Source organism: Coturnix japonica, chromosome 14 (genome assembly GCF_001577835.2).
Source record: "Coturnix japonica isolate 7356 chromosome 14, Coturnix japonica 2.1, whole genome shotgun sequence".
NCBI classification, from domain to species: Eukaryota; Metazoa; Chordata; class Aves; order Galliformes; family Phasianidae; genus Coturnix; species Coturnix japonica.
Window position 1 is genome coordinate 3,743,343 of NC_029529.1, and position 27,997 is coordinate 3,771,339.

Here is a 27,997-nt window from a genome sequence, read left to right on the forward strand (position 1 = left end):
TCAGGGGAAGTCAGTGAGATAATGCCAGCATTGTGGGTGCTGCTTTTGTTCCTGCACAGGAACTTGTGTTCTTTCCTCACAGACCTCTGCAACTGTCCCACTGCAGTAAAGCCAGAGGGAGGAAGTGAGTTACATCCATGACCTTTTAGGTAAAGCCAGCTAAACAGAGAACACTGGGATTATCTGTAGAGCAATGTCATTATGTCTTGAAGTGGGGTTCTGTGATTGAAACATGTAGGCACTGCTGGCTTATTTGAGGCACGGGGAAGCAGAATTGGGATTATCGACTTCAAAACTCCAGGCTGTTGAATGAGCTGAAGGAGGAACTTCAGTACAGCAGCTGGCAGAGGGATCAATCAGCAATCAGCCCCGACACATCTCCTGAGATCCATATCTATGAGTCGGTGAGGATGTGTGCCCTCTCTTCTGCTCATTCCCATACACAAGCACTCAATTAAGGAGCAATGCCATGACTTTTTTTTTCCCCAGTGATCTCTCTAACTTTGCAGAGAGTGTATTGAGCTAATGTGTAGACTTTGGTATATTGAATAACTGAGGGCTTGCATTGCTGTGTAATTGTTTTAGCTTTAAGAAGTGTGATAGCCCTCGGTTCAGCTTCTGCTTTGGTTAAATATTAGCATTTCCACGATGTGCCATGACTGTCACAAAATAGTAGGCTCCTATGTAAACTTATCTCTGCCTATTGTGTAAAGGATCTTATCAACAAATGAGAAATTATCTGACCAAGTAATACAAATCTGCAAGAAATATTCCATTGTTGCAAAGTTAATGAGACTTGCTGATGGCGATAACTTTTCTGATTGTTTTACGTGTTTTAGGAAGGAGTGCAGAATAGCTAAATGCATGTTTTAGCTGTTAGTTTTATAGGCAAAGATTAAAGGGATGAAATCAAGACGTGTGCCTGAGCATCCCATGTCATTGTCTCATCACGTCTCCTATTCGTTAGCCCTGCTCTCAACTTGGCTCTGAAGTTGGCACATCTTGCTCTCATCGGCCTCACTGCTCTGGCTGTTGTATGACCCTTTTCTGTCATTCCTTTATGTCAGATTTTCATCTTGTGGAGAATAACCTGTTATCTCCCATTTCCTTTGACAAAGTAGTTGGCGCAAGGGTTTATTTGAGCATGATTTCAGTTTGCCATCTTTTGAATGTAATGGCAGCACTAAGAATATGGAAGCTCAAAATAGAAGCATGTGTCTAATTAAAGGGACCGTGGGGTTGCATTTTTCTTTCTCGTTACCATTCTGTTGATTCTGTTTTCTTTCTCTGTTTCCCTGTACCCTATACACTCAGCTTATAATAAATGTTGGTTCTTGAATACAAAGAAGTGTGTTAATACACCTGGGAAAAGCATGTACAGGAAAGAATTGCATTTTTTTCTCTCCAGCCTAGGTAAGCTGTAATGGAATGTTTCACTGTCTTTACAGAAATAATCAAAGGATCCTTTCAACACTTATAAAGATTATTTAAGATGAAAATTAAGTAAATGGATTTATTTGCTTGTTTCCAACTGAAAAACAATCTTCTCTGTTAACTTTATACATCTGCAGCCAAGCGATAAGGGTGTTCTAATGTTTTCCTGCATCTATCTTTTGATTTTAATGTGTTGTAGGATTAGGGGATGGCTGATGCTGCTGTTACGAAAATGCAAGTGAGTAGAGATCCTCATTATGGAGTGAAGTGGATAAAAAGAGTCAGTAACTAAAGGTGATGGAACTGTTGTGCCTACTGTCCATTATCTCGGTAATAGCACCTCTTCTCCAGATGAGGGGATTCTCAGGGAGCAGCATTTTGCTGCGTTGCAGGAGCAAATCCCTAAAACCTCTGCAGCAGAAATGTCTGCAAGTAGGGAGATAAATATGTGAAGACAGATTGCAGTAAAGACTTTGGGGGCATCAGAGGCTTCCTGTTCTGGTCTAACTATTATGTAGAATTACTTGCATCGGCAAGATGTTGAGCATTCTGCTCACAGCACAAGGAATATAAGCTGGGCTGGTAATTCGCGTGCGTGCTTCCCAGGATTTGTGAGTTCTTTTGCCATGTAACACGTAGCTGAATATTTCTTCCGCACTGAAAATAAAAATGCTCTGCAAAGCATATTGTAGCCATAAAATCAAAGAAACAAAACTGCATCTACTGACAATTCGGGGTTTCATTTCCCTGCTCAGTAGGCATAGTGTTTATGGATCATCCAGCAAATGTAAACAAGGCAGTCTCTCAGATGCATGCTCTGTATTGCTCATCCTTAGAGGGAAAGTGTGGTGCTTAGAGCTACAGGATGGGATGTAAGGGAGCTAAAGTTCTTTGCATTCTATGTTACCTTTGGGACTGTTTTAAAGTAGAAGTTGCTGTCATTCTAGCAGAGGATTGGCAAGATTTACTGCTCAAGCTTTGGCCTTCTGACTTGCTTACTCTTTACAATCGGAAGGCCTGAAGATATGTTGCTGCCCCACACAAGGAAATGTGTGTCATTAGCCTCAGAAGTCAAATAAGCAGCAAAGCACACACCCACGTATTGATTTCAGGTAATTCAAAAAGGAATGGGTTTGATAGGTAACATATCTTCCCTTTTTGGCAACACCACCCAGGTTGAAAGCGAAAAACGGATGTGGCCTGTTGCTCCTCGAATCATATGTTATTTACATTTTAGTTGGCTGCTGAAGTTTTCTTTATGAGTTTGAAAGTCGAGGGCTGTAACCTGGTTTCAGATACAAAAGAAATGGATCCCAGGAGGGAACTATACTTCTAAAGGCTATCTTCCAGAACACTTTATTTTAAAAGATGTTAATGCACACACTGGGGTTTCAGAGATTTTAACACAGAAGTTCTGTAGTACATTGTACGATTTAGTACAAATAGAGAGCTGCTGAAACTTCCCTCTGTGCAAACCTCCCTGTTTTTTATGCACTGGTCTAATTACTGTGCACAGGTAACTGCTGACCGGGTGTTTGAAGGATGGCTGCTCAAATGATATGGTTTAGGTAGAGCTTCATCTCTCTTCTCAGTCTCTTCTATGAAGCTTCCCATGACTTCCCACTTTGGAGAGTTCTGCAGCTCTGCTATGCCACAGCTCCATGTATTTTTGCCTCTTTTATTAGAAAATCATGTTTATTTTCTGATTTTTTTTCCCACATGTATTATTTTTGAAATTAGTAATGCATAGCACAGACCTCACTCAGTAATTAACATGGTCATGAATGAACAGTATTTTCCAGTTGCTTATTTGATCTGTTTCCTACAACACTCAGAAATTGGCAGAATTGCTTTGAGTACAAACCACAGCATAAAATGCCACCGGGATGTTATACTATTTTCTATTCCTTTCTATCCCAAAGCTGACAGTGACTGGCTCCATACAGATGCTTTGCATATGGTTGGATGTATCCAACCTGGCTTTGCTTTTCTGTCTCTGCATGGCCCACTTAATGGTCCTTCCAGTCTGCAGAAGTTCTATGTTTCTTTTTCAGTTCTCTTTCTTGTATCATCACAAACTTGAAACGCTTCAGAATGTTTGCATTAATGGCATTGAAATATGTGTTTAACTGACTTGAGATGTCTGTATTGTTTTCAGTAATAACCAGGGTTTTACGGGCTCTGTGGTAGGCATGTCTGTTACTGTATGTAACTACTTAGTACAAACTTATAGATTTAAATAAGAGGGGCTTCTGCTGAAGGAAGCAGCACAGACCATGAATTACTAGAAGGCCGGTGTTTGGAAAGCAGTGCTCACCTGTCCAGTTTGTATAATTCAGGAGATGTTAAAGCAGTTGAAAATGAGTAGGGGAGAAGCTGTTTTGCCTTAAGTCAAAACAAAACGCCTTACAGTCAAACTGCAAAGCAAAGGAGAAAAGTAAAGAGCATTAAGATTTAGCACTTGCATAATCCTCTACATCTTTTGAGTGCTAGAGGTATTAACTATTTAAGCTTCTTGATAAATTTTTCAGCAAAAAGAAATACATGTATGTATTATCCTTTTTCTCTCTTGGCAAAACATAGAGACCAAAAGGCTAAATAACTAACTCAAGGCTACGTATCGCTGGCAAAAACCTGGGTATACATGGCTCCCAGGCCTCTGCTCAATTCACAGTGTGCAGCAAAAATATATGTCTTTATGGTGTGCAAGTAAAAATGAGTACACAAGATCCCTATTTTGATGTAGACAGCAAACCTCTACACTATTGTACAATAAAATTGTACTGCGAATTTGCAGCAATAACACAAATGCTGGTCTCAGCAAACTGCAGTACTGTACATAGATAGCAGTAGCTGTTGTATTGATTCAGGCCACTAAATCTTTAATTATCTTTCCTAGTAAAACTTGTCTAAATAAATTGCTCTGGTGCTGCCCAGTACCGCTGCTCTTTGTGCAGGTGGCAGCAGCAGAAGTTCATGCTTGGGTCACCTGCTACATTCTACCATATCCAAACAGTTTCAACAAATATTTGGTACTGATAAAAAGAGAACTAACACATATAAATAGTGATGGATTTTACCTCTGGAGCTTGACATTCCCTGCTAGTCCACAAAACAAGTGTGTAGTAAGTTATGGCACTGCAAATTTTCCTATCCAATGAAACTCTCCAGTTTATTTCAGAATGCTTGTATGTTATTTGTTCATGGGTTTTTTTGTCTTCTCACTCGTAAGGCCGGTATGTGTGGCTGTTTCATCATTGCTGTTATGCATCTGCTATTGGGGTTTCATGACTACAGCCAGATTTTTATCAAAGCATTGTATCAGCTCTAGGTATACTGATGTATATTATGGCCATAGCTTCAACTGAGGAAACTGACCCATTGTTTTGGAGAGAAATTTACACCGAGCTGAGATTTGAAGTCTTACTTTCAAATGGTGTGGGAACTGCAGCTTCTGGGTATTCTTGGTCTCTGAGACTAGATATGTTCATCCAGAAACAGCAATGTAAAATCTTATTCTCAGCTAACCAATGTGAAAAGAGACAGGATTTTAAATTAGAGGAGTGTGGAATCAAGAACAGTATGGCAGAAATGGGGATAAAGGAATGCAAAAACATAAACAGAGACTAGAAGCATCTAAGTAGGCAAAGTTATGGCGTGTCCAAAGGTTTCTGTTAAAGATGTCATTTGGAGGTTGAAGTTTTCCTTCTGTTATTGCTGTATAATCATTTACCTTTGCAGCGCATTGCGCTGTGACAGAGCTGTGCCACTGCTAATTTGTTTTATGGCTAATGCCGTTTGCAGTCATGCCTTACATTTGTATTTATTCAGTAGTACACCTATGCTATGAAGATGTACTATTCTTCAGCAGGAAACTCTTCAGTACCTCACTACAAACTATGATACCACATACAATTATGCTGACATACTTTATCAGAAGTGAAGATGTGATTTAATAATAGAACTTTTCCATTCACAGTGAAGGAAAAGGAAAAAATAATAATAATCCATGTTTTAAACAAAATAAACACAACACCTCAAATTATCAGTTCAGGAGAAATGTCAGAGTGGAGCAATATTCATGTCTAGTTGTATCTGCAAATTGGCCTATAAAATCCCAAATGGTTACAAATAGTCTTTGTGTTTGCTGTCAATGGAGTCAGCCAGCTGTGTAGATCAACCACCTGTGATACTTTCTAACTGCAACGCTTTGTTTAAATTTTGCACAATTTCCTCTTTCCAGTGGTTGCTAGCTATGACCATAGCAACAGATAGTGATGTGGAGTTCAGTGTGCTGATCATGTGATAAAACAAAGAGAGAAGATGATAGGTACTCTGTTTACATGCAAATATCTTGAATTCAGTAACAATTTTATATGGAGAAAACTGGCTTTTTTTACTCCTAGCTTTTGTTTTTTGTTGCCTACAGAGATGTATCTTTTATCTTGAAAGTCTGGGTTTTGCTTTAGTCAGAGTTGCGGTTGGGGCAAACATTCATCAGTGTGGTTCAGTAAGATAACACCCAAGAGCTGCGACTGAAGCACACATGGGCACTTACAGCATCTGCACTAAGTCTTGCCTCTTAACTTTTAATAATAGTAATTTTTAAGTTGTATTAAATAAGAATTAAAGCTGCTGAAAATCTGCAGGGAGAAAAAGAACATTTAAAGATAAGCAGTGCACTTATGAATATTGCTCCTTGTTTGGGTGTTGTAATTGTTTGCTCCTGCACTGGTAGCGTTGTCTTGCTGTAAACATCTCTTTCATGATCAGTTATGTAGTGATTATCTGGGGCTTTGTTTTGTTTTATCTCTAGACCAGTAGTTGTTTGATATGGGTGTGATTTTAAATATAAGTTTGGGATGACTGATCTGAACGTCCCTTCTGGGAGCCTCTATCTCAAAAGAATAGAAATAAGCTTTTCCCAGGGCAAGCTGCTAAGATTTTTTATAACAAGACTCAATTTTTGATGGTTCTGCTTAAATCGGAGGTACTTCATCGCAGCAGCCTTTTATGTAAGCACTAAGACACATTAAAACGCATGATAATTTTCCTGTTTGCTAGATTTATGCTTTTTGAGTTCACTCATATATACTGCTTTCTGGATTGCTGTTCAGGGTTTGATGTCAGCTTTTGTTTTTTTCATTGTTCTCTTTTTCAAGGGGGTTAATTTCCTATCTCTGTTTCCATTGTCTCCTGAGCCTGCCCATGGTTTTGTGGCCTGCGCATTCTGCTCTGAGGTTTGCATTTTTGGTAAATCACATTATAGGCTCACATTAGATCTGCGATATGCTGCCTTTCCTAAAGCTTCTGTGAAAGCCATCATCCTGCCTTGTAGCTCAGCATTCAAGTAGTCCTTTTCACATAACGATATTTTGAACTTGTTCATTGAGTTGCAAACTTCAGTATTGTGACATGATTTTAATGCATGTGCAGCTTTTGGAATCCTAACTGTGTGTCCCAGAGCATTTGGGACTGTATCCGTGGTTTTAGATAAATGAAATCTGTGTACAGTCAACAGGCACCAATGCGAACGAGAAACAAGGCCATGTCTGATATAGTCCGTGTAGGTTTCCCCTGATGGCAGTGCCCAGCCCGGCAGGGCATCACCCAGCATTCACCAGGAGCAATTTTCCACCCACTTCTGTCCCAGCCTTCCACTCATTGTACACAGGATGGGCTTTGCACATTGTGGCCGTGAATTGACATGGGGCACAATGTTATCGTCCTTCCTAAACCAAGGTCTTGTTACCTCCAATACCAGTGCTAGAGAACAGGGAAGCCAGGCTCAGAACATGAAATTCTGCCTTCTCTCTCATTTTGTCCTGGAAATAGATGTGCCAAAATCAAGCTGTCACCCTTGTGCATTGCTGAGTAAAAAAGTAACTCAGCTGCTTTCATTGCAGGGTGGTACTCAGGCTGTGCTGGGCCATCACACCTGATTTTGTTGCTCTTGTTTAATCCAGGTTTGCTTTCATGATCAGAAATCTCAGTCCCTTTCCAGAACCACTTGTGCACGGTGTAGTTAGAGAAGCGATGCTAAAAACTAGCATTTATAGTAAAATGAATGCATTAATTAGTGTGGCTGTGCTTAATATTCAGCAGCTGGGTAGGTATATATATATATATATTTATTTTCAGTTGATTTGCAGTCATAATATAACTGAAATCTGAGTACTGTTTTGTAAACTTGGCATCCAGTCAGCTCCTACTGCTTTGTTGCTATGGACGTGTTGTTCTGTGGCAGACACACTAATATTTTGTGCTGTGATTGAGTCCTGAAAAACATGCACTGTTTGCATATATTTAAATAACTGTGAGGAAGAATTTCCCCCTCTGAATTGGAAGACATATGAGTGGGGTGTGCTCACTGCTAAGCCACACATACACTGCCCTGAGTCAGGGTTTCACTGCACAGCTGTGATTTCACTGCCACATTCTGCCCTTTTTCAAAAGGGCATTTCAATGGGGGATGTCTCAGTAATTGCAGTGTCAGTGCTTTGTCATCTCTCCCTTTCCTCTTAACATCACTGCTGCTGGGTGGGCTCTGCCTCCCAGAGAAAGATTGGCTCATGCTGTGCTATGGGAGCAAAAGTTTTGTACCGGCAGCAGAGGACTTCCTGTAAACAGTATCTGGTAAAGAAGGAATTTGATATTTGTATTATCTAGAGGAAAAGAGAACTCGTGAAGGCCGTATTTGCTTAAGTACTGCACCCTTGCTCAGGAGCAGATGGATGCCTTCTAAGAGAAAACCTCATCAGGTCACTGTGCAATTTTCATGTTTTTATAATGCAGTGCTATCTATTTATTGTGTAATCTGGTAAGCTAATACTGAATGCATTTCCAGCTTCTCTGCATTACCTACATGTAGAGTAGATCTTCATTTTTTCCATGAGTAATGGTTTGTAATATGAAATCCACCTATTTAAGATACTACAGAGTTCATTTTTGGTATTTTCATAAAGGATCCAATTTTCAGAGCAAGAAGAAATTTAGCTGCAAACATATTGTCTTAAATACCTTAACAGTGGCATTACAGAAAATGATCCATTATTTCTAAAGGCTCAGCCTGATGTTCTCATAATTTCCAAAAGCTTTCCATCAAACCTCAGAGATATTTGCATCACAGTTTCTTCAAGTATTGGGCAATTCAGAATTCTGCATTTAAAAAACCCCAGAGCATTTCCAAGTGCTTAATTCTGGCTGCAGCAAATGGAAGTTCTGAAAAACTCTGGAGGTTTCTATTTACATCTTCAGTTCCTTAGAAGAACTGGATAAATAACATTACTGATCTCCATCATGCCTATGCTTTTCCATCTCTGGTGTCAGGGCATTTGGGCAGGCAGTCCATCATGGGCAGGGTTTGAAGCCTTCACTTTGAGATCCATCTATTGTAGTCTAAGGGTGCTGTTGTGGCATAGGTGTCATGAAAATGCTGGCATGGTACACCCATAGCAGCTCCACACACTGTATGTCACTGTGTATGTATTGGCTTCTGTTCCCTACAGGCTTCCACTGAGCCCTGGAGACTGTTAAAATATCTTCTATCAAAACATTCAATTTAAAACGCTCCCTTCCTTATGCTTAAGGAACCCCAAGGGATCAGTCTGCTTCATTTACTTGCTAGTTGTTCTGTCTTGAAAACATTAGATTAAGTTTGGTATCACTTAAAAAAAAAACCCCAGCAACAACCAACAATATTTATGTATTTCATCAAATCTGTACCGGGTATGAATTTCTGAGAGGTCCCCTCCATCTGCTGCTGTTGTCTTCCTCAAATGTGCCAGTGAGCTGAGCAGCCGGGATGTGATTTCCCTTCGAACATCAGTGCGGTGCTGTCATAACGTAGAAGTTATAACAGACAATGAAAACAAACAGTGAACCCATGGGAATGCGTGAAGCCAATTTTAGGGCGCTTTGTGCAGCTGTTGCGCGAAATATGGTTGCAACCCTGATAAGGGCTGTGACATGAATCTTCAGATGGTTTGGAAACACTGGCATTAACGAGTCCTTAAAACGTGACTAATTGATTTTCCTGATGAGCACAGCTCTTAATCTAAATAGAACTCCAAATCTTTGGCCTCTGCACAGCCACAGACAGAGGTGGTGTCAGTGTGCTTATAAACAGCATTCGGAGATCAGCTTTAGAATGTTCAGCTCCAGCCTCACCTTGTCCCAGAGCAGTCTGAAATGTGTTTCTGTATTTTCAAAGAGCCCTTCTAGCGCTGCATCCTTTAGAACCACTGCAGGAATTAATGTAATTGCATTGTCTTTTAATATTCAATTATTAGCACTTCATTGGATTTTTATCTTTATTTGCTTTATCAAATGTCATATTAATTGCATTTTATATCCCCACTCTGTAAATCTATCACACTGCCTTTGATTTTCTAAGTCAATTAAGCAATTACAGGTTCATTGAATAAAGAAAAGAAATTGTACTGAGATATTTCTTACAGTTTAGTATAATAAAAATCATCAGTAGAGATACTGCAAACAAGATCTTCAGCTGGTGTGCAATGACTGACTTCAGTACCACCACCAGAGCTGAAAATACAGCCTCACATCTTTCTCAGATCTTTTTCAATCAGTATCTACCGACAGCCTTATAGAAGTTCACTGTTCTTTGTATCCACGTGGGGAAATTGGATAGGAATCACAAACACAGAGCATGGACACTCTTCTCATTGTTGTATCCTATGCCAGCTCCTGTATGTGAAAATCAGTATACTGTGCTGGGAATGTGATTCCCTCATTGCCTTAAAACACTTTTTCAAAGGCAAATGATTGTGAATTATTAATGTTAACAGTACCTTGCTGAAACAGAAGGAGGACAGGTGTTATTGATTTCCCACCTCATTCCTGAGTGTCAGCCTTTAAATAGCTTCACCTGTTGAGGAAGTTCCCAGTAGCACCAGTTCTGCAGCATGTTGGTCTGTGCTGGGACTGTCAGCCCACATTTGTGCAGGGTAAGGCTGTCTGCCTCTGCTTTTGTTTGCCACTTTATGTGTGACTTCTTAAAGGCATTTAAACTGTTTGTGTTCTAGATGTTGTAGCTTTTTGCATGTCACATAAACATTTTAAGTGAGCGAAACTGAGAAAAAGCCTCAAAGCGTTGCACATCTAAAGTGTTGTGAATGTGCTTGAAATGAGGTTGTTTTGGATCTCCTAACATCTTGCCAACGAGTATCATGTGATTCTGTCAAGTCTGAAGTACTGTACAATTTCTGCACAGCAAATGCTGTTCTTCTGGTTTTAGCATGATCTTTTGCTTTCCCAAACAGAGCCATAACACTGGAGAATCAGCTGGTGATCCTTGCAACGTCAGCGGCAGATGCAGGAGGCTACTATGTCCAGGCTGTCAATGAAAAGAATGGCGAGAACAAGACAAGCCCACTTATTCATCTCAGCATAGCAAGTAAGTGTGCCAATACATGGAGAATTGCTGTAGTTCTGAGGTTACAGGAGGAGTTCACAAAGCTCTGCCCTAACAAAAACAGCCTTTCTGTGGAAGGATTCAGTCCTTAAAGGAGATCTTCTCCTGGTTGGTTTGGAGCACTCTGAGCAGTTTGTGTGATCAGAGTGATCTAAGGGAGTGTGAGCCTGAGATAAACGTGCCTCAGAGTCTTTTGTCTGGAGGGTTATATTGTGCCAGGCAGGTGTGTGATGGTATTCCTCGCTGTTTGTTGTGAAGTTGTGATCATAATTTCTTTTTAATGCAGGGTTTGATAATGTATTGGTTTCTATTGTGTGTGTGTAAGTAAACAAGTCACTCTTTTGAGTGCAGTTTTATTAATGAGTCTGTTCCCAGAGTCTGACATTATTTTCACCTGAAGTTATCGTGGAGTCCCAGGGAACATGCATTTCATTGTTATTACTTATTATTTTACATTGCACAAATTGTATTAACACCTGCCATTACAGAGGCATTCCAGACGTGGGTTTTACAGCAAAGGGAAGGGAAATGAAGCAGAGCAATGAGGTCAGGAAGGTTTCTGTATACCGTATATTAACATACGCATTCAGCAAAACTGTGCAGGTGTAAGATACTGTTAAGCATTTGGCAAATGTTTGTGTAAAAAGAGTATTTTTACAATGTAAGAATATTTGATTCCTTTGGAGGGCATTCAGTTAAGGCATTTTCAAGGTGGCAGTGAGTATGTTCCTCTTTTTGGTTGTACAGACAAGGAAGAGGTGGTTGGCTAAAACATCTGTGAGGCTGGCAGAGTTATGGACAGGCTGCTGTTTGGGTTTATTCTTCTAGAGGATGTAGGATTCTCAGCTGTAGACTGATTAGCACAATAAGATGCCCTTTGGTCTTGGAAATTATGAGGTTTGGTTCAGCCCACATGGCTATTTTCTTTAGAGGAGCAAAACTTGGGAGCCTGGGTTTTTGGGAAGGAACATTGCTGTTGATGGTATGCTTATGTTTGTCAGAAGCTCATAAAAAAATATTATGTTCCTATGAAATAATTTCTAAAAAAAAAAACACGCTTTTTTTTTTTTTTTCTTTCTCCCCCCCCCTGATTCTTCCTCAGATTTCAAGGGGAATTGTTCTTAAGCAAGCACTGGAGCCCTGCTGGTGGGTCCAGGAGTGCATTGTGCACAGAGTCACTGAGGGCAGAATTTACACAATATAACAGAGAACAGGAGAGACAAACCCATGTTCTCTTCTAGATTTGTTTAAACAGTAAATGAACTTCTTGTGGGTTTTGCACGTTCTCCCGAACTGGAGATAATGCTGCAAATCCACTTGTGTGAATTCTATCTGTGCCGTGGCATGTAGATGGTAAACGTTATTATTTCTGACAGTATAAAGAGGTTTGCTAACACTTCAGTAATTTCATTTTTAAACTAAATTTGTATTGTTTGTATTATGTGACCAATAATGTACTTCCCACTTTAATTTCATATCTTAATCAATGCTAGAAATAGTCTGTGATCATGCTTGCATAACAAGTTCTGTGCAAAGCAGAAGGTAATACCAGCATATGGAAGACACTTCAAAATGCTGGCAGACTTGATATGCTGAATGCTAAGTCTATCTGGGATGTGAGCAATAGGAAACGGGCAAGATTGAATGTCAAATACGGATTTGTTTGCTTGTTAGAACACATCTTAGCCAAAGAGGACAATTTAAAATCTGAGAAGTGAATTTAATACATTGAACTTGTATGTTTAATGCTGTGTGTGTTAGAGAAAGGCTTTGGCCATAATACGCTGTTGTGTTTGTAAAGAAAATTAGATTGACACGGTCACTTTGAACTTCGATCTAAGGAAGAAAAGAAAGATAGAAGTGAATAAACTGTTTCTAATAACAAAACAGTTGGGTGAAACTATGGTCCTGAGTGAGCGAGCATGCAGGCAACACTTGCAGAAAGATGGTATATTTTGGAAACGTAATAAGTAACTTCAGCAAGTAGTTGGAAACAGATTCTTAAAAAGACATCTGAGTCTGGAAGACATTACATTGAACTGTCTGAAGTGTATCAGATTTTAAAACTGATGGCACTTCATTTTCTGTGAGGAGGAGTCTAAGATAATCAAGAATAATAAGGGTAAAAAAAAAAAACCCACCACAAACCAGTTTCATTATATGAAGTGGAAAGTGGAATATCCAATTTCTGTGTGAGTACATTTATATATTAATTGAGTGCAACCTTGCGACATGACTCGGCACACATTGCCACTTTTATTGAGGGCAGGAGGAAACAACTATAGATAATTCCCTGGGTAGTCATCCACAGAGAACACTGTTAGAGATGCACAGCTTGTTATGCCAATGTCCTTCAAGGAAGGAATCAGACTTGCTCCATCTTACATGAAAAGCGCATCAACAGAGTCAGTCTGACAGCAAAGAAAGTTGTCCTACTCTGTTCTCAAACATGAGGCTGACTCTAGGATAAAAGGATAGTCCTCAAGTAAGCAGAACATGAGTTACAAGACTTTATATTGCAGATCAGATTCAAAAGGCTGGAGGTAAATGGAGTTTGAGCAATGTCTGGAAAATATACCCAACTATCCAGTGAAATCAAAATAATATCCAGAAGCCAGCACATTGCAGATATATCATGTAAAATGAGATGTCAGAAATTAGTCCTGAATTGTAAACTTCTTAAAATCAGTAGGACTGTATACAAAACTAATGAAAATCTTGTCTTTTCTTAACCATTTGTCCTCATCACCTTGTAAATAAGGAAACAATGGCTAGGCAAGTCTGACAGCTAATACTTTGGTAGCAATAATACTATTATATAGCAAAACTCAGTGTTTTTATCCCTCAAGTCCAATGCGTTATTTGCCCCATGTGAAAAATTTTGTATATTTTCTGTTGTGGAATATTTCAGTTTTATATCCAGCATTAGAACTTCCCAACTTGACAAGACATGTGATAGATGGTTCACCTATCGCTGAGCCATTGCAGCCTTCTTTTCATAGAACCACACGTCGCTTTACAATAAGAACAACTGGGAAATCCTTAATGTTCTTCCCTGCTCCCATCTGCTCATAAATAAATTAGCTGATGTCTTAGAATGGTTGTTGATTCTTCAAGCACTTTTCTTTCTTGCCCATGCTTCTGTAGTTAGGCATTGCAGCATAGGTGGTCAGATCTCTTTCTCAAGACTTTGGCTTGTCAGCAAGGTACAGTGGCACATGTCTGGTCTCACCAGTGTTGGCAGGACACTTACAGGTGGAAATATTTATTGAAGGAAGGCCATCATGAAGCTCTTCTTTCCTTGAGGGCCGTACTCCTGACTTTCATATAAAAACCTTGGTGAAAAGTTTCTGAGAAGTTTTTTCTGTTGTAGTGTAGAATCTAAAAAACAAAAGCCCCAAATCTTATTCCACCCCATATATGCTCACTTTATTTTCTCCAAAAAGACACTTTTCTTTAGTCTATGCCAGTCTTACCTACGAAGATGCTCTTTTTTTTTTTTTTTTTTTTGGTTTTGGAACTGCAAGGATTTCTGGTACTTAAGTCAATAACTCAAGAAGAGTTTAAAAGAATTAATGGAGACCTTTTTATTTCCGCAAGGAGCTGGCTGAGCTGTTCTCTGCAATGCGCGCAGCAAGTGTCCTTGTTATTTTATTGCAGGATGACGCAGCAAGACTCTGGTGTCACTTCAGAAGTTTGAAAAGCCCTGCTGAGATTCTCCTATTATTAACTACAATGCACTGCTATAGATGTGAGCAGCGCTGCCCCATTCTTAGAAACTTTTAACAGTATGCACTGCTATTTTAGAGCTTATTCCAAGTATTTTATGAAAAATTTGAGCAAGTGTCCCCGAGCAGACGATTTAAATGGTGAGTTTGCAGAGGGTGGCTGTGTGTAAGCTGCTCTGACAGCTTCGATACTCCTGCTTCAATTGGTTTTGCAGCGCTAATCATCTGGAACTGCAATCTGGGGCCTTGCTTCTGGACCTTCTTATTAAGCTGTGAAATATTGAGATGCATGTCGCTTGAATAGATTTATTAGTAAATTAGGTGGTCTCTAGACCTATTCATAACACTGGGAGATGCAGAATGTTCTGCAGACTGGCACCTTTTTTTCTTTCCTTTTCTTTTCTGATGTGGGTTTTGTAAAAACAGAAAGCAAGATTGATGAATATTTTAAAAACCTTGCCAGCCAGCATTTCTGAGGAGTCAAAGACAATGAAGCCAATTATCATTTAACAAAGATAAATTTTTCCCTCGAGCATTGACAATTCTCAAAAAAAAAGGAGAAAAAAAGAAGGGAGTTGGGGACTGAACATTAAATTTCTGGCTTGGTTGCATTGCAATTAATTTGAAATAGTAGGGTGCCATGTTGTTCCACCCAGCTCCCACCGTTGCTATGGAAGGACATTCCATTCTGCGATGGTAGGCACTGACACGAGGCTAAACAGACCGTGTTTGTCTCTGGTTGAGGCCTATTTTGTTTTTCAATTTCGTGTATCAAAACAAAATTTCTGCAGGAGGGAAAGAGTTCAATTTCAGACTGTTATAAAGTTCCCATGATAGCACAAGATGTTTGGGTCATTTCCAGTGGCACTAAAAGTGAAATACTCCTAACATGGTTACAGAAGAAGTGGAGAAAATAGTGCTGCTTTACCTGTCAATGCAGTTAATGCAATACTACTTTTGACATCCTTCTGTCAGGCTTGTTAAGAAGTTCTCAGAAGAGTCTGAGCAGACGTTTTCCTCTCCAGAAGAAAGAATTTCACAAACATAATTTTTCATATTAACCATCAAGGTTTACTCAAGTCAGCAGATGTTGAGGATCCTTCGTGGCTATGTTTGAAACACACTGCTGCATGAATTTTTCATGGCTGATTCCAGCTTTCAGGTGTCAGGAGAAGGAAAGGAGTGGGCAGGAACCCCTAGAGAGCAGAGATTTCTGTTCTAAGGTCAAATTCATGCAAGTTCTATAAACTTGTCAAGCTTTATTTAGTTCGTGCTGAGGAACCTTATTTCACTTAGTCTCTGTGGGTCAGTGCTGTTGAGGTGAAATGGATGCCTCAATGTAGTGTTGTTTTCTGTGGGTTTTGTTGTTGGTTTGTTTTAGGTTTTTTTTGGGGGGGAGGTTGGTGATGGATGGGTGGAAAAGGAACAAGAGATGAAATGAAATTGCGTTTCTGTGCTGTAATTGTACTGCACATGCCTGAGGTTCTGATTAGATACAGGGGAAGTCCAACATGCCTCAGCTCCCCAGGCACTGGTTTTAAGGTTAGAAAGAATGGCACTCCTTTCCTCTCCTGTTTTCTGCACAGGCTTTGCTCTCTGTGGGCAGAGTTTCCAGGAAGGATATCCTAGCAATTGTCACATGTAATCTCATGAGTAAATGTGCGCCTTTGCTTTGGTGATCACTCAACATTCCTTTGTTATCCAGAAAGCTAATTTGAAGGAGGCTGTTGAAGTGTTTGGGAATTGAAAGAGAACATTAAGGATAAAATCTGTGCAAATACCATCATTAATACCCTGGACAAATGCTTATAGCTCTTGATGCTTTTTCTTCAGAACCTCCAATCTGTTCTTATACTAAAGGGCATTTTTTAAGCAGGGATTTTTGTTTCTCATTATTTTGAAAATAGTTGGAATACAATTAAGCTGTGCTTTTGGGATGCATGTATTCAAGTCAAATACATTGAAGTATTATAGCTGTAACAAAAAGGGAGTACATTGAGTTAATGTTAAAAGTTTGTTGTTTTTTTTTATAATATTGGAATAAATTTTAAGTAAAGCTTTGTTCAGGACTAGTAGGTGAGTTCAAGGCTGATGTTCCTAATGGTTTGCTCTATTTATCTACTGAGAGAAGGACACTGTATTGCAGTATAGAATCACATTGTATGCATTAGAATGAAATAGAAGCTTATCATTATATTTTAACAACATTCTAGGACTCCAAATTTTACAGCCAGATCTCTTCCATAGTTATTTGCCTTTTTTCTCCTCAGAGTAAAACTTCACTCTTATAATGGTAGTGGTATAGAGGGAAACCTAGGGTTAAAATCATACATTGCTAACCTGCAGGAATAATAAAGATTAGATGAGAAACACCTGAGGCAGCTTGAACTTTGCTTTGGCTTTGCTCAAATGTTCTATCAGCGGTCTTTCTGATAAATAGCAGAAAGGCTGATCTGTCTCCAGTTTCTTCCTCTTCCTTTGGACTGTTTTTGATAACATTATTGGCACACACGATGCATGTTTGCATCTGCAACAACTCCCTTTCCAAGAGACTTGTTTCTGCTCTGCTTGTAGGACTTGGATTCTAGTTGACTTTCCTCTGAGTCATTGCAATATTTTAAATATATCAATCAACTGATGATGTCTTTTTGGAATGGAAAGACAATAGAATAAATTCCCTGTATGGTTGGGATTTTTGGTTTTGTTTTTTTCAGTCTTACTACTGAAGAGAATATGAACAGCCAAAGTCAACATATAATATACTGAAATGTCTGATACTTGCTTTTCATCACGTAGCTCAACAAATGCAGAAGACTTTAAAGGCATTGTTTATGGAAATAGTTTTTTCCTTTTCTAGCTAATGCCACCTAGACAACATTCATTATTATAGGGAATTGTCCCTTGCCTGTGGAGCTGGGAAAATGCACACCAGTTGAGTGCATGTTCCTTAGGCATATGCACAGACATTAGGCATCCTGAAAAAATGCCATATGACAGAGTTTCTGAAATCCAGCTCATTATTTTAACCAAACTTCTAGTTATGCTTGTCTGTTTGTAAAACTGGTTATTCTTTTTTTGTAAGAGACTGGCAATACATGCACTCTCTCAAAATCCTGGGCTGTCTTCAAAACCCTTTATTTATATCTGACACATGCAATTAATCTCTCCCTATCTCTAATCACTTCTGCTATTACATTCATCGCAGTGATTTGTATCCCATCTCTGTCACTGCTCTGTAATTGATATGTGGAGATAAGAGATTCTTAGAGGACACAAACAAGGAAAAGAGAAAATTGAATCAACCTTGCAATCATTTTATAAAAAGTGACATACATCAATTATACATGCCATCCAGGAAAATGCCATCCTGAACAAACTATGGTGATTTGTTAGAAGACCAACATAAGAGAAATGTCAGAAAACTTTTCTGGACAGAAAGGTATTGCTGGTTCAATGGTGTGCTTCTTAATGTCACTGATTGACCTACAATTCTTTAACATTCTTCAGACTTTACAAAGAAAATATTTTTGTTTAGAAATTTTCTTCATAGTCAAACTTGTCCCCATGCCTCCAGCATGGAATAAGATGAAAGGAAGCTGCTGAAATCAATATTAGTTTTATTTGGCAGGAAAAGATGGCGTTGGGCACTTGAGTGAGTCATCTTTCAGGGGTGAAAATGGTGAAAGTGATAGCGTAGTCCAATTGATACTTAACTGCCTTCTGCCACAAGACTAATTCTGCCTGGTTTCTTTGTTCTATTTCAGTGCAGTCAGGAAGTGAACTAATTTGCTGCTGTCTCTTGTTCAGATACTAATTAGTTTTTGTCCATACCTGTGAGTTTAAGTAATGCTTTTGGATCTTTGAAAATCTGTTCAATGTATACTGATAATGCTACTAAAATTACCTACTAGGAAATGGATATGATAAATAAACGTAAATAGATAAAGAGATATCGTAAATAACAGCAGTAGAAATCATTAAACAGCTGAAAGAAAAGCAGCACCCAGTGTTGGTCCCCTTCGTGGGGTTGTAGGGCTGGCAAAATATTCTTTCCCTGGAACTCTTCATTTCTTCACATGGACAAGATAAATGCACTTTTGGAAAAACTTAGAGGAGAAAGAAATACAGCTATTTGTAGGCATTTGTAGAGGGCTTTGAGTTTCAGTGTATGTAATTACTCTGAAGCTTTAAAAGGAATAACTGAGATTCTGAGACTCTCATACCAATTTACCCTTTCTGAGCATTACCTTTTGATCTCCTATGAATCCCTTTCAGTTATGCTACATTCCTGGAGTGTTCTAAGTATCTGACTTGAAATCTTTCTCTTCCTTACAATGTTGGATGTTTAAAATATTGTTAAGAGTTGATAAACCTTATTGAGAAGGTGAAGGGAACCTTAACCTAAACGTGCTATTCAGATAGAAAACACATTCTGAGAATAAAAATACCTGTGTAATACGTGCTGTGACAGCTCTGTGCTGTTCTTTAATGACATGAGTTGCCTTGGCTGTTCTGTAAAGGAGAGGATAAAAAGATACAAAGATGTTACTGTTAATGAAAAAGAAGCATCTTTACTTATAAGTGGATAAATTAGCATGATGTCACTTTCTATTCATAGGAGTAGGACTTGCTCTGCAATGAGAAGAAAAAAAAAGTAATTAGAATCTATTTGAGTGTTCTTTAAAGTGCTGTTGTGTTGGGCAAGTTTGCAATGTCTCATATACATTATAGATCAGGAATGATAAATATGTTCCAAACAGATGTTTAATAGTGACTTCTGCACTTACTGCAAAAGCCTCGATGTATTCAAACAATTGTAATTCGCACGCTGAGGACCTGCATAGCAGAACCCCCCAGCATCTTTACAAGAACTGATTTTCATCTCATTCTTTCACAAACATATGGTTGCTCGGGGGTCATCATTTTCAAAACTTTTGATATTAGAGATAGTTTTAATCTCTTCCCCACATATGTCAGAGAACAGGAAAGTTAAGCAAGGATATGGCTTCCTATCTCATCTACGTCTCATTGGAGGAAAAAACCCAAAGCTGCAAAATAAGCATTTGAGACTCAGGACATGCACAGATCCATGTCATCTGTACAGCTTTAAATCATCTTTGCATAGTTGCGTTATGGCAAAGCATTTTATTTGATTGCTGCTGTTCTGTTCAGCAGAGGAGAAGGGTCACTGTGTAAATCAGTACTTATCATTGTCATGTTTCTTTGAAATTGGCTATTACCAAGTTTTGCTCCAATTCTTAACAAAGATGTTTACTATGGGAAATTCATTTGGATCTTAGTAAGGACTTGCTATCAATTTTTGAGTAATTTAGAATAATTGAACCTTCATCTCTCATTTATGATAGGAAGAGAAACTCAAATTTGACTTTGACCTCCGTTGCCTCAACCTGCTACATGCAATATCCTCATCGACTTCTTGCCCCCGTGGTTGTACTGTGGGAGCAGTAAGGTGCCAGCACAGGGTGTGCGTGGCTCATCCTTGTTCTGCTCAGCTTGGAGTGGTTATGCATCAAAGCAATCCAAGCTCTGATTCCCTTTCTTACAAATTGCATGGTAAAGTAATAAAGACACTGAACTATTTGTCGTATGTGGGCTTTTTCTGTACCTCTCCACCTCTCAAAAACAATCCTCTGTCATAAACTGTGTATTTTTATGGTGGATAAATCATTTCAGTTATTGCATGTGGAAACGAAGCTTCACCTGTAATCTGGGGGAAGATCGTAGCTAGATATTTATCTGTTACAAACTGAGAGTTTTCTGTGCTAGAACAGAAGGGATCTGGTAGTCAGGAAGGTGCACAGTGTCCTGGTCCCTAAGGCTTTCCTTCTGTAAAAATGATGTTAGATTTGTCCAACTGCATTTGTTGTTCATGTGTTGAGAACAAGCAGCTGACTGCTGTCGTGGATAGGTGAACTACTGCAAGGGATGGACAGTTCTTCTGCTGGAGGATGGCGAAGAAGTTCTGTGCAATAGTGATTTTTATTTCCATTAGTTCCTTATGCACAAAAGAGGGATAACAATAAAAGCTTGCTTATTTCTTCCACATTGGCTGTATTTGGATGCACTCTGCAGTGCTGTGCACTCACAGCCACAGTCAGGGCAGGGAAGATCCAGAAGGGCTGCAGTGCTGTGTGCTGTCGCTGCTGAGGAACATCCCCGTCCTCCTGGGTGTCAGATTGCTGACAGCAAGGCTGGCGCAGCTATTACCGAAAGTAATTGGCAGTGAGTGATTAAAATTGCAGATGGCCTTTTCAAGGTGATTATGAATATTAAATCAAGCCTGTAAAAGCAAGCTAGAAAGGCCCGTGAAAGCGCAAAGAGAATATGCTGAGGGTAATTGCAGCAGAGGGTGTTTTGCGTTCTCATGTTTTCTTATGTGTCGTGCTCATCCCAACCTACCCACCCAAACAAAAATAACACCAAGGTAATTCAAATGGACCTATTGTGTCAGCAGGTAGAACTGTTCCATCCCGTAGAGCCCTCACGGGTCTCACCCTGCTGCATGGAGCACTTTCGGGTCCATCACTGTCACCGCTGAGCAGCAATCGCTTTGCAATGTCCAACATACACATGCCATGCTGTGCAATTAACAGTGATCTCTTCCTGTTCTTTTCCAATTACAAGTGATTATGACAAATGTTCTTTTTCCACATCACGCTGGAACAAGGCCAAGAATTACCATGCAGTGGCTTAATTTCATTTGGGTAACTTTATCTCACAAAGCAAAGTTGAGCTGGGAACCTTAATCTAAGCTTCACTCTGTTCCATAGTTTGAAATGGAAATTTGAGATGCAGGCAAAAATGAACAAAGAGAAGGCAGATAAATGTTTTCAGTACTATTCATTCTCTCTCTCTCTCGCTGTGTGTATATATATATATATATATATATATATATACACATACATACACATACTTATATAAAATATATATCAATAAACATACAGAAAGTTTGCACATACCAAATAGCTGTGAACTTACAGCCCCAGGGGGAGTGCTTTTTTGTGCATATTGTGATTATAGACTCATCACTTTCTGACCAATTTCATGCTTTCAAATAAAACAATTTTCTATGGTTGCTTATACTTCAGTGGATTATTATTGTATTGATTCCCAAACTTCATGCTGGACTATCTGGTCTGCTCTTGAACTGCAGAATGCCATGGGATTTATTGCAAAGATTTATATAAAATCTGTTGTGCAATTACTGCTTATTACCTTTGGTGTGACAGGAGTCATTTGTTTAATCGTTTTCCCTTCAGACAATTCTTCAGCTCACCTGAATCGTGTGGCTGTTGCTAGTGGTTTTGCTGCCTATTGATTCCTCATCTAAATTAATATTATTTTATTTATGGATATTCCCTTGGTAAACTTGATAGTGAATTCTGCTTATTCCACTGCACTGATGCTTATTTCTAACCTTATTGGCATAGGAATTGGTCTCTGGGCTCTTTGACAAAAAAGTTTGTGCTGTGAGACTGTAGTAAAAAGCTACTTGAAAAATATCTGACATCTCTCTCATTGGTTCATTCCTAGTCAATGCAGAAAGGGTGTTTCTAAAGAACGGGTTGTCTAACCAGGTACTTAATGCTTCTCATTTACCATGAAAAGCCAAATTTCACCTTTCGATTCAAATAGATCATGCCCAAAAGAAGGTTATGAGCAATTAAGAAGGGCTGAAATTGCAGCGCCTCAAAAAGCACCCTGTGTGAAATAGAAGCCCGGTAGATGCAGCAGACTGTTTAATGTTGAAGGTATCTTGAATGAATTCAGATTATCAGCTGCCCTTTGGCTTTGTGGAAGGGTATTGATTACTTTGGTACATGATTGATATGTCATGTTATAACTGGGAGCGTCTGCGTTCCTTTGCAAACGAGTATTATTGGCTGTGCTGCTAACAAACACAACAACTTGCATTAGATGTGATGAGCAGAGGAACAGCCTTTGATTAAACTGTGCCTGACAGATCAGATATGCTCAGTGATGAAGAGGGCAATCTGCACTTCACAGGCTGCTGGGGAGAAATATTATGGGATCTGGCAGACCTTTTTAGTTCTGAGAGTATGTGCTGAATTCCCATCCTTGGTATAATGCAGAATTGATTTTCAAAACGCAGTCTGGAGCAGAGGAATGGTGTTTTGCTGTACGTTATGATGGCACTGACAACACTGCCACAGTGCCATGGGGGCAGGCAGCCGAAGAGGGTCTTCTGTGGGGTTAGAAGGTGCGAAGGCAGTGTAATTGTACAAATAAGCTTAGCGGGTTTCTTTTTTTTCCACAAGATTGTAGCAATGGCTTTCAGAAGGTGTTTGTAATGAAATAAGAGTCAGATGTCTAATTAGTGCATCTGTTCACATATCTTTTCATGAAGGGGAAGGATGAAATAACAGTTATCTGGAGTCCGTGGCAAGCAGATGCAGGCGAGCAGAGTCATTCTTGGTTACTCTCAGTTCATTCATTCATTGCTTATACCAGGGAGGTGACTTTAATTTTGTTAAAATATTTCCAAGTTGTGAAACTTAAAACATCCAAGTTAAGAACTTCCCATGAGCAATGACCAAGGCTCTGCAAGCTTGCTTTGTGTCACTGCTTTTAAAGAAATATAGAAAGCTTTTTTCTTTCTTTCTTTTTGCCTGGGGAAGGAGACTATGGGCTGAAATGAGAAGATTATGAAGTAAGCAGACGATTCTCTTTGCAAACTTTAGGAGTCCAAACGTTAATGACTTGATATTCTTATTTTAGTTCTGTGTGAATTTTGGACATCCTCTCAGTTTTGCTTGGCAGTGTTGCAAGCGATCTTGCTGACATGTCAGTGTCATGGAGCTTTTGCATGTGCTGCATGAGATACTGACCAGAGGAACAGGAAGTACAAAAGTCATTTGTGCATTAGATTTGAAGAAATTACATATTACCATAAATACTTATTCTTAAATGAGTGCATTTTATTTTCATTTCTACTGAAAATTAAAAAATAAATATGATTTACATACATGATATTTGTGATGCAGAAATCTGATAGTTGCATCTTTTAACCAGAAATTTCTACAGTAAGTTTAACTTCCTTGGTGCAGGGTAAGATCTGTGATTTACAGAGAGCTTTGCCAATGAGCATAAACTGCAAACCAGCAAACCTGCCTGCATTGATGGCCCTTCTGACTCCAGAAGAAATGGTCTCTGGAAGAACACCGACCTATAATGAAATAGTTCTGTAATTTAGGTCATTTCAGCTTCCAATTATGTTTTTCAGACCTATCTATTAAACAAAAGAGAAAGAGGAGAGACAATGGCAACTGGAGTTATTATAGATGGCGTACGCTGTGAAGAATAGGACTTGTGTGAAATTGTACAGCTCTTGAAATATATCACAGACAGATTGAGGGGGCTGGGCTTTCTTTTTATTTTCTTTCTTTTTTGTTGTGTTTTTTTTTGTTGTTGTTTTTCTTTCTTAAAGTGTGCAGCAGTGCTTTAAGTTGTCACCTCATTCTTTACTGCAGCGGGCTTGTGTTTCGAGTGAGGTAAGAGTGAGCTGAACTGAACAATTAATGCAGAAAGAAGAGACGGTTGCATCATCTTATACTGCAAATGGAGCGATAGGAAAGGACGAGCTTTGCCTTTAGTGCCAGGGTTGTCCCTTCCAATGTGCCCCTAAGAGTAGTGCAAGATGTCATTTTCTTTCTTCTTTTCAGTTTTGATCACCACGGGAGCTTTAGAATCCATGTTTCAGAAAGAAACCTGGGTAGCAATCCCTGGAAATATGGTGCAAAGCTCACCCAAATTGTCTGCTGGTGAGAACAAAACTTCATTGGGGAGTGCAGGTCTCAGGACAGGTGAGGAACACTCAGAATGGCTGCAAATGCTTTACTTCATCAGCTTGTAGATCTCAGTATTATAAGCTTTGCAGAAAATAGGGGCAGTAGTTATTTCTTTCCTGCAGCTACGTGTTCCATGCTGTCCATTCAGAAATTATAACATAGAGGTACGAGGGAAGGAGAATCCTTTGTCAGTGACAGCGGGTTTCTGCTGTCAGTGAATCTCATTTTGCTGTTTCACTCCGCTTCTACCAAGCCGTGAATCCTGAAAGCAACATAACCAAGTTGTTTATGCAGTTGTTATGGATTTATGGGAATGTGATTCTCATTCACAAGGGGACCGTGTGCGTGAGAGAGAGCTTTCTTTTTTTACAATGTGCCACCAGGATGCTGAAGTAACTCAGAGATTCATTTGTAAAACATTCTGAATCAATTAAGGCTTTAATCAGCAAGCAGCAAATTTCAGATGGCTCGTGGACTAATTTTACCATCTCCTATCAACACGAACCTAAACTGGAAAAAGAAAACAATTAAGGATGTATAATTATCTGTCCTGATTACTGAATTAGAAGAGTTTGTGTTTATTCCATTGCTATGTAAAAAGAGAAATCTACTTTGAAAAACAATTTAAAGCAGCTACTAGATGGCTAAGGTTTGCAGAGTGCAATGTAAGGATTTGTTAGGACAGTTTTGGAAGAGGTTTGTAGTCAATGACTGTCATACAGATACTGGAAGCTGCCCAGCAGCGCTGCACTGTACTGCACAATATCTGGCACAGAAAGTATTTTTCTGCCTTTGCTTAAGACAAGGTTGGATTTTCAGCGCAGTCTCGCTTACAGTTATTTGTCCAAGCATTAGTTTGATTCATATCTGATGGTTGCAGATATCTTGCAATTTTTGGAGGGCAGGAATTAATGTTCTTATTGAAGTCCCAATCTGATGACAACCTTACTAGTAAGTGGGGTGGGAAAAGCGTCTCTGCATAACCAACCAGGCAGTCTCATTATCCTGGGGTTGTGTTTTCCTGTTGCCAAGTGGTATTATTTTAAATTGCTGGTATTTTACTTGACTTAATTTGAGAAGAAGCTTACAGAGCTGATAGACCAAACTTATTACGTAATTCTTTTTCACACTAGATTTTTAGGTTTGGTAGGATTTACATTTCCAGCTTAGCAGAGAGATGAACACAGATTTGTGCCAGACCTTTGCTAACCCTTTCTATCTTCCCAGATCTGATAAGAATCCATAAACTGCATAAAACCTCTGGTAAGCCCCTGGCTTACAATGCTCGTGTAATTTCTGTTTGAATATTTAGCACGATGTTAATCCCAACGTATTTAGCTGCCACTCTCAAGGATTGTTGCTGCATTCTGTGCAAAGTTCAGAATAAATGCCCAGAACTGTGGTGAGTTATGGGTCAATTACAGTAATTGGAAGGAAATGTAAACGAGAAACCTTACTATTATCCAGCAGGAGTGATACCTCTATTTTTTATTAATGAGCTGTAAACAAGCCTGTCACCAGTCACTGATTCTGAAAAATGTTCCATATAACTTATTCCAATAAATGGTATTTCTATGTAGCATACGTGTCTCTTGGTAGTATTGGGTTTATTAAAAGCTGTTGAGCAAAATTTTCAGTTGAATGAGATTAAAACTGTCTCCACAAGAGAACTGAACCTTATTTAAGCAGCAAGAGATAAGGCTGCCTCATCCACATTTCCTTTATAGAAGGTTGATTTTATAGTGTTGGTGATACTCAATTAATGGCTTGCTATATTTTTAGATAGTTTTATTATTATTAAATAAACTAAAAGCACAATCACCATACAAATATAAATTACACCCTATCTGCTTGAACACGCTTGTATAAAGGCCCAACCAGTCTCTCATTTACACAGTATCACATAAATTACAGTTTAATATTATTGTAATTTATGCAGATTTAATAAATATATTTGACTTTCAGAGCAATAAAATGGGTTGTGGCATTATCATAAAGGTAATTATTACTGGTGTTGTCTGCTGCATTTCATTTTTAAATTAAGAAAATCCATAATGATGGGTATGTTTGAGTGGAAGTATATGACGTTCCCTAAGGGCCCTTAGTGATAATGCTCTCTTAATTCAATACTGGATGTAATCTAGAGTTGTTGGATTATGGTGCTTCTGGCAGAATTCTCCATGAACACCGCCTTCCACTCTAGAGACAAGCAATAGCTGTACATCAATGATTTGCCTTTGTTTCTTAGGCTGTATGGCTTTAGAAGTAAACTTTTACATGGAAAAGTCCTTGGACTTTTTTTGGCTTATTTTAGCATTATGAGCATAAATGCATCTTTATTCAATCTTTACCAGCTTAAGTGTGAGTAGGACTGGTAATCATCAGTGTCAAATTTCCCTGCGTAGCTTTACAAAAAGCTAAAGAACACTTATTTAAGTAGAGAACTGGTTGCATTCTTGGAATGCCATATAGAGAACTGCAAATGCAAAGATTAGGCTGTGGATATATATCTGGTCTTACATAAACACATCCCACAAAGATGACTTTTGGGATTAGGAGATAGGAGAGACCCGACAAAAATATGTGTTCTAAGACAGAGGTATGCTCTTATCAGCAAGAAAGCAAAAGATAATTCAAAGTAATTATAAAATCATTTGAAACTCTAAGTGCTATGAGCAAGTTGTGTATCCTTCCCCTTACTGTGCCACTGCTTTGTCAGCCCCATCAGACACTACAGAAAGTATTGTTGACTTGCAGGGAGAACGTAGTCTAAAGTTGTGTCTGTAGTTGACATTGTTGTCCTGGTCTCACAAGAAGCCCTGTTAGGTTTTGCAGTGATCAGATACATCTTCAGCAGAATAAGGCAGCTGAGTCTGGTTGAGCCATCTTCTGTGTGGCTTCTTTCTATATGAAATACAGTGGCTGAGGAATCATTGGGTTGATAACCTGGAACTCTTATTAATAAAAATCTTTAAAACATTCCAAAAATACCTCTTCCTTCTCATAGCTAAAGCTTCTAATAAGATTCTGATGTTAACCATGGAAAGGATAAGTTGAAAATGATTGGCTATGGTTTCACACAGCCTTGAGTATGGAGGGAGAAGATACTTGCATGATGATACTTGCATGAGAACAGGAGAAGTCTAAAGCAGTGAAGAGAGTAAATTGCACTAGGTGTTGGACTGGTAGAGAGTGTAGGGGTCTTCCCTTCTGCCAGAGCTAACTTCCTCTCCTGTATTGATGGATAAGCGCTTTAGACAAATATCATATTGAGAGATGAAGGCCGAAGCTGCTTAGAAAACAAGCTTGGAAAGGCTTCTCTAATGACTTGGGGAAAAGGGCAGTCCGTAGTCAGTCTGCTCCTCTAGTAACCAAAGAACACGTAAATGTTAAATCTCTTTTCCTGGGAGACAAAGAGCAGATTACTCAGAGTGGGGAGTAGATGCAGAGTTATTATCTCACCTGGCAAAATAGTATTAGCAGTATGGGTTTTGCTTACCACAAATATCACAAGGTTCCTTTATTTACTAGAAGGGTCATGATGTATGCTAATAGACATCTTGTCTACA

The 27,997-nt window shown here is 39.0% G+C and overlaps 1 protein-coding gene across 3 annotated transcripts in view; it reads left to right on the forward strand.

Annotated features, from left to right (window-relative positions):
• Positions 1-27,997, forward strand: part of SDK1 (sidekick cell adhesion molecule 1) — a 360,897-nt gene that overhangs the window by 152,454 nt on the left and 180,446 nt on the right. For 2 of the 3 annotated variants that reach the window (XM_015876860.2, XM_015876861.2), the window contains one exon: positions 10,719-10,852. In XM_015876860.2, the coding sequence (XP_015732346.1) occupies positions 10,719-10,852 (134 nt within the window). Of the gene's footprint in view, positions 1-10,347; positions 10,404-10,718; positions 10,853-27,997 lie in introns of those variants that run through there. The other variant, XM_015876862.2, reaches the window with a different exon arrangement.